Raw genomic sequence first — 7,206 nt, 5'->3', positions numbered from 1 at the left:
ACACAGCATTTTCCGCTAGCAGACTTAATTTCCTGTCAGAAAAAAATAATCAATTACCATCATTTAGTGTGCAAATTTAAGCCATTTTGTGGAGGAGGAAAGACCGGCTTTACGGAAAAGTTAGGTTACTTTTTGCCACTGTGTCCCTCTTGAATTAAAATAAATATCTATTTGGGGGCTTTTTTTTTTTTTTTCCTCAAATTAATCACAGGTAAAACCTTGAAGTGAAACAAGCTGGCTTGTTCTGGAGCGGTAGTCTCAGTACGAGTGATCCTTTCACCTCTTTTGCCAAAATTAATTGCGTTGAATTCCTTCCAGCCTTTGCGCCCATCCCCTTTGGAGGCATTTATCTTCCTCTTGAAGTCCCCGCCAACAAATGCCATCGCTCTCCGTTGGTTCTGGCCTACGACCAAGCTCATTTTTCTGCCCTGGTATCCATGGAGCAGAAGGAACCCACAAAAGATCAAGGTAGGTGATAGATCTAGGTGACAAACTTTGGCTCGCGCGCGGGTTGCCSTGTCACCAGTGTCCATCGAGCAGTGGTGGTGGCCTTGGTGAAGGTCACCTCTGGGTTCAGCAATCTCGGGGAGCAGGGGGAGCTCAGGGGAGCTTGGGGAGAGCGCTGCAGAGAGGCAGCGGCTCCGCTTGCCCGCGGGAGGCATCGCGTGGAAGCGTTAGGCCCTGGCCCCGTGTCACACGGTGGGACAGGGACACGCAGTGGCCTTGAAGGGCTCTCTCCGTTGGCTTCCTCCCGCAGCCGTGATCCCCCTGACGGACTCGGAGCACAAGCTGCTGCCCGTGCACTTCGCCGTGGACCCCGGGAAGGAGTGGCAGTGGGGCAAAGACGACAGCGACAACGTCAAGCTGGCCGGGTTGGTTCGCACGCGGCGCGGCTGAAACYGCTTCTCCTTCCTTCTTTTCCAATCTTGTCAGCATTTTGGGAAACGCTAAACCCCTTTCAGCAAGATAGTGGCCATCACGCCAAATGCTAGGGCTTCAGACCAGCATAGATCATAAATGAGAAATAACAGCCAGTATTTCCCCCCARAAAAGTATTTTTTCCCCTGCTTTTGTCCCGGTGTGACCAGCAGGSATGGAGGTGGCAAATAGCTTTGAACGTGGGCCCTGGGTGGCTCGTTTCTGCCTGGTTTGGACCCGGCCCGCAGCCTGGTTTGGTGCTCGCRGGTTTCCTGTTATTGAGGCAGGAGTCAGCGGCAGTGGGTGGAGTGGTCAGGGAGCTGGAAGCTCCATCATATGACTCTGGGTTAGGAAATGTAGACGCTTCTAAGATCAAAGTGCTAAAATTCAGAGCAGGTCTTAGAGATCCTGTGTCACGCGGTACAAACATCTCATTCTGAGGGTTTGGAGCCAATAGAGAATGTTCTGTCTGTGTGTTTTCAGTGGAAAGAGCTGCTGCTTTTTTTGTTTTTGACAAAGCGGAAATTTTTTAAGAAAACATCTTTATTTTTTCTGAAATTACTTTTGTGGAGAGGAAAGATCATTTTGAAACTGCCTCTATTTAGAGCCATGACATCATTTGATTTTTCTTAGGTGCAGATAATAAGATGATTAGCYGAGCTAATTGTGCACACACTTAATTCTGACCTACAGGAATCTTCTCACTTACTATTTCACTTACTATTTTTGGGTTTTATTATTGACTGCAAAAARGTTATTTTCCTATAATTCAGTCTTGCCTGTGCCTTTGAAAAAAAARAAAAAAACYCTGCTGTGCCATCATTCTCTTTYATGTAGCTCWGGAAATGTAAATGGGCTGGTTTTCGAGGTCCTAGTGGATAAGATTCACYTATTAGCATTTGAAAGCACCTAGCACAAATGTGGTCCCGTGTTTGACTATCTGGTCTTTAAATTTCAGTCCATTTAAGAAATGGAGCTTCTCTGAATAATTGACAACACGATACGCTTGTGCTGTAGCCATGTGTTTGTGCACTCGGTGTAACTTAATCCTCGCTTCCTCCGGATCTGTTAAGCGATTTATTAATTTCAGAGGTAGTTGTCTCTCTGCATGCCGTAAAACAATACGGGGATGTCCCCATGGGCGATTCCCGTGCTGCTCAAGTCCTAGGAAATCCTTAAATGAATTTCATGTTGCTGCTGTCTTGATACAGTGTTTTAAAATATGCTTTTTGACAAAAAGGTGCTGAGCAGTTAGCTCTATACAGAAAAGAGGGAATAAACCTTGGTTATAGTTCCTAACACTTGTTATCTTTCAGCGTGACGTTATCACTGGAAGCAAAGCTGCATTTGCTGCACAGCTACATGAATGTTAAATGGATCACCTTGCCTTGTGACACGCAGGTAAGCAAGCGAGGCAGATTTTCTTTACTTTTTTAAATTATTTAAGCCTCCTTTTCTGGGTAGGGCAGCAGCAGGGAAGTCATCTCGGGCGCTCTCCTGCGTGAGCTGCCATCAGAAATCGCGGGTGCTGCTGCAGCGAGCAGATAAGCAGCTTCTGCTGTGTGTGCACTTGTGTGGTTGAGCTTTCCATGCCTGTTTTCACTCTCAAAGTGAATTTGAGAGCCCTGGTACATCCCGCTGCGTCAGTGTCTGGCAGCAAATCCGACCACTGCTTATTCCAAGGCAAAACAGCGAACTGCTGGTTTGCACCTACCAGCAGCTGACTTGGGCCATGTGATGGGTAAAGCTCAAAATTTCAGTTAAATCATCTCATTCACCACCATCCRAAGTACTGCAAYGTGTCCCTGTCCCACTGTGCTGTCYCCTCCRTGCCGCTGCCCGCGGGTGTCCTGRGCGGGCAGTGATTACASCCCTCACCAGCAGCACCTCTCGCTAACTCATCAAGATCTGGCTTTCACCCTTAAAACTGTAGCAACTGAAGACATTTCACATGGGAGTGCTGCATTTCAAGGCTGCTGCTGGGAGCCTGAGCTCTGCCGGGAGGGATCCAGAGTGGATTGAATCCTGTGGGCCAGTCTGTGGTGCTGCAGGGTGTGAAATAAGCCCCGATATCGGACGCGGTCCCCTTGCCCTAGCAAACATTGTCCGTCCCTCCTCCAGGCTGCTACCTGGGCAACTCTGTTTGCTTTTTGACACACGTTTCCTTTCTCCTTAGGCGCCTTTGGCCCAGCCGGAATCGCCCACGGCCTCGGCYGGCGACGACGCTCGCTCGGCCGCGGAGTCGGGCGACTCCGACAAGGAGTCTGTGTGCAGCAGCTCGGCCAGCAACGGCGGCGGCCGGGCCTGCAGGGACAAAGAGAAGCCAAAGAAAGACCGCGACAAGGAGAAGGACAAGAAGCGGGCAGACTCRGTCGCCAACAAGCTGGGCAGCTTCGGCAAGACGCTGGGCAGCAAGCTCAAGAAGAACATGGGCGGCTTGATGCACAGCAAAACCATCAAGGGCGGCRTGAGCAACGGGGACACCCTGGAGAAGAAGAAGAAGGGCTCGCTGAAGACACGGAAAGGCAGCAGAGAGGAGCCTTCCGCCGGAGACTTGGCAGCTCCAGGGGAGAAATCCAGCAAAGCGGCCGCGGAGAAGCCGGCGGATCCCTACAAATACAGCAACGACGTGAGGCTGAGCCTGAGCATCCTGCGGGCGGCCATGCAGGGCGAGCGCAAGTTCATCTTTGCCGGCCACCTCAAGACCAGCAACCGGCACCAGTACCAGGAGGAGATGATCCAGCGGTACCTGCTGGATGCCGAGGAGCGCTTCCTGGCCGAGCAGAAGCAGAAGGAGGCGGAGAAGAAGGCGCTGGGCCCCGTGGGCAGGAAGGTGGAGCCGGAGGGCAGCGTTCCCAAGGGCGAGGAGGGGATGCTGAGCCCCGCTTACCCGCCGCCGCCGTCCTACGCCCTGCCAGCCCCGGAGCTGCCGCTGGGCGCCAAGACGGTGGCTTTTCCCTCCAGCTACTCGGGSGTCTTCACCTTCCCGCGGCCCTCCGTGGGCGGTGGGGCCGAGGGCTGCCCCGCGGGCGGCTGCCAGGACGTGCGGCGGCAGCTCGCCGGCGGCTCCGGCCTGCCTCCCTACGCCACCCTGCCCCGCCACTGCCCCCCGGCCCGCGCCGGGCCCTACGCCTGCGGCCCGCTGCCCGCCGCCCGCTTCTCTCCACCCGATCCAGAGGCTCAAGCCGGGTTCCCCGTGGAGGCCGACGGCCCGGCCGGCCTCCCCGCCGCCGCTGCCTCCCCCAGCAACGGCTACCGGGACTGCGCGGAGCAGGAGGCGTCGCTGAAAGGGGCCGGCGTGGACAAAACGAGGGGCCGGGCGCTGTACAGCGGGCAGCAGCCCAAGTGCAAGCAGCCCAACTGCGGCTTTTACGGGCATCCCGAAACCGGGAATTTCTGCTCCTGCTGCTACAAGGAGGAACTGAAGCGCAAGGAGCGGGAAGCGCTCGTGCACCGGTTCTGAGGCGCYGGCCGAGGCGGCAGCGGAGCGCTTCTCGCCTTACTGTCCTGCCCGCGCGCTCCGCACAGGGAGCGGGCGCTCGGCCACCGGGGCGCCCGGGAGGAGCAAGCGGAGACTCTGGAAGGAGGCAGGAGGCCGGAGCCGGGATGCGCTCGGCTCGGAGCACGTGGGCCCAGCGGGCCGGGAGGGAAGTTCTCCGGAGCGACCCGAGGAACCAGACCAAAGCCTTCCGGCRCCGCGAGCTCCCGCAGCGCCGCTCCGCCGCGCCCAGCCAAAGCGCCCGGCGAATTCCGGCTCCGGAGCCGCAGAGCTTTTAACGGAGAGGTTTTTAACACTGTTCTTAGTGTACATACAATTATTTTTTGCTGGTACTGAGAGAAACACATAGTTGCAGTTGGACTTTATTTCCCTTTTCTCCCCCCCACCCCGGTTGAGGAGCTCGTCGGAGCTGCCCCCCTGCAGCCGCAGTATATTTTTAAATGTTTTATTTTTCAACTCTTTTTTTGGGGGGTTGGGAGGGGAGCCGAGGGGCTCTGAGCTCCCGGGCCGGCGCCTCTGCCCAGCAATAACCCCGGAGCCCCCGGCCCGGCCGCCCCGCGCGCCGTGACTCTTTCTACTTGATCAAGCTACTTCCGTACTACCTCTGTTCTGCCGAATAGGATTAACTTGGCTCCATTTTGCTGAGCCCCTAACTGACCTTTCGACTGAGTCATATTAAAGCTATTTTTGATAATAGGGCTAACGAGCGAAGCGGGAGGAAGGCGCTCCCCCCTCGGCCGTGCACGCTTGACGCGCTCCCATCCGCGCTCCCTTCTCCCTCCCCGGCTCGCGGCGGGGGGCACCTCTAGCACTGCAATGTTTGCACAGATTTTTTKTTGTTGTTGTTTTATTCTCTTTTCCTTGGTTTTTGTAACTAGACCCCGCCCCGGCCTCGCAGCCCGGTGCAGCCCCGCGTAGAGGCAGGTCAAGCGTTTATTTTTTCGCTCCCCTCTCCACAACCCCCGCGCAAATAAAGCCGTGAATGGTACCCCGAGTCGCAGAGTGGCAGCGGCCCCGCCGCGCGTCGCTTCCGTGTTTTCCGGGCGCTGGGCAGCCCTGGCCCGAGCCGGTGCCGCCGGGAGCGGGACAGGCGCGCGGGGCGGCACTCGCGGCGCTGCTCCTAGCCCGGGGCCCTCACCCAAAGCCTTATTCCCACCCACCGATTTGGGGGCGAACGCGCCTGTCTTGCCACTTTACCAGAYGTGCAACCCCCAAATCCAGCTTTTTTCCACAGGGTTTCGCTTGGGGCCTCGGGCACGGGYGGAGATTCCGCGCTCGCCACGTTGCCTTGCGCCATCTACTAAAATCCACTAAAAGCATCTAAAAAAATCCCCTCGTTTCACAGTAGAAGTGTCTCTCCCTGCTCTTCTTGGTGGCTGGGGGGGGGAGCACATTTTGGGTTATTATTTGCCAGCTCAGGGCGCGGAGGTCGGCGCAGGGAGTGCCGCCAAGGTCTGTTTTCCCGTTTTGGGGTGTTTTGGGGGAATGCAGCCCTGCGAGCCTTGCACGAGCAGCCTCTTTGCAGCCCCCGCGCCCGGCCGCTTCTCGCGGGCAGTCAGCAGCCCTCCACGAAATCCAAACAGGGAGCGGGAAAAGGAAAACAGGGAGGGGGCAAAGCCACGTTTCCAATGAAAATAGGGGAGAAGGGTTGAGCTGGAGGAGGGCCCGGCCCTGCCGCCTCCCTGGGTCGCGGGGAGGGAAGCGCCTGCCTCGCGTCCCCCCAGCCAAGGGCCTTTTCAGGTCATTTTTGTTTCCTTTGTGGTGAAACGRTTTCTGTTTCTTCTCCGCGGGACTATTAAATGCAGCTCCTATTTAATGGAAGAGGCTCTTCATCTCCCGCCCTTCCCTTTTCGGCAGCATCCCAAAGCCACCGGGGTTGTTTTTGGGGGTTGCGGTGGCTCAGGCCTCTGCGTGTCTGTCCCCTCCACCTGAGCTGGGTTTTTGGACAAACATTTAGCTCCCGCATTTAGTCCTTAATTCCCACCGTTTTTATGTTATTTGATGAGGGAGCGAGCGGGGCTGGCACCTCCGGGCACGACCTGGCGCGTTGTCCTCGGGCTGTTCCCGCGTCCTCCGCTTGTGCTACCAGCGCGTCACTCGCAATAAACCGAGCTCAGCCGCCGCGGCCGGGCTGTCCCGGCCTCGCACTCTGCTTCTCCCTGGGCCCGGGACTCCCCAAATCCTGGTTTTCCACCATYAAACGCAGCCTTTTTTATCCCCCAGTCCCTCCTTTGGGGGCTGGGATTTCTCCCCCTTTCCCGGGCCCAGTTCCAGCCCAGGAGGGCATCGTTCTTTGCACGGCCTCATTTTTGGGGAGGAGAAAGCTGTTTTCTGGGGTGCTGCATCACCCCGGTGGGGTCGCGGTGCTGTGACCCACCTGCTGCGCCGGACTCCTGGGCCCCTCTGCGGGGCAAGGGGGGGCGGGGGCCGCCCGGCTTGGCCTCGGCTCCGCTTTTTCCAGGCCGGGAGGCGGCGGCGATGCCTGGGCCGTGAGTCACGGCCGCCCGGTGCCAGCCGCCGGCCCGGCTGCCTCGCGGGGACCCGCGGGAGCCTGCGGGAGGGCGCGGGACGAAGCGAGGCCGCAGCGGGGGCATCCTGCCGGGGGCATCCCGGGGTTGGGACGTGGGGGCAAAGCCGGGCACGGAGCCGGGCACGGCGGCTCTTGGCCCTCCCCGGTGCCGGGTTCACCCCCCGGGGCTGCCCGGTGCTCTCTGGCTGCCACGGAGCCGCCCAGGGGTGCCCAGCGTGTCCGGGGGTCCCGGCCGGGTCCGGCCCTTCCCGGGCTCCAG

The 7,206-nt window shown here is 57.9% G+C and overlaps 1 protein-coding gene across 1 annotated transcript in view; it reads left to right on the top strand.

Annotated features, from left to right (window-relative positions):
- OTUD7B (OTU deubiquitinase 7B) overlaps positions 1–5,255 on the top strand; it is a 19,071-nt gene extending 13,816 nt beyond the window's left edge. Inside the window, exons 9-12 of the mRNA XM_026043256.1 lie at positions 319–468; positions 758–872; positions 2,235–2,319; positions 3,095–5,255. Of these exons, the coding sequence (XP_025899041.1) occupies positions 319–468; positions 758–872; positions 2,235–2,319; positions 3,095–4,381 (1,637 nt within the window). The 3' untranslated portion in view covers positions 4,382–5,255. The remainder of the gene's footprint in view (positions 1–318; positions 469–757; positions 873–2,234; positions 2,320–3,094) is intronic.
- Positions 5,256–7,206: the final 1,951 nt, after the last annotated feature.

Source organism: Nothoprocta perdicaria, unplaced genomic scaffold, assembly GCF_003342845.1.
Source record: "Nothoprocta perdicaria isolate Ctin4 unplaced genomic scaffold, notPer1 scaffold_323, whole genome shotgun sequence".
Taxonomy (NCBI): domain Eukaryota; kingdom Metazoa; phylum Chordata; class Aves; order Tinamiformes; family Tinamidae; genus Nothoprocta; species Nothoprocta perdicaria.
This window is presented reverse-complemented; position numbering and strand designations above follow the sequence as displayed.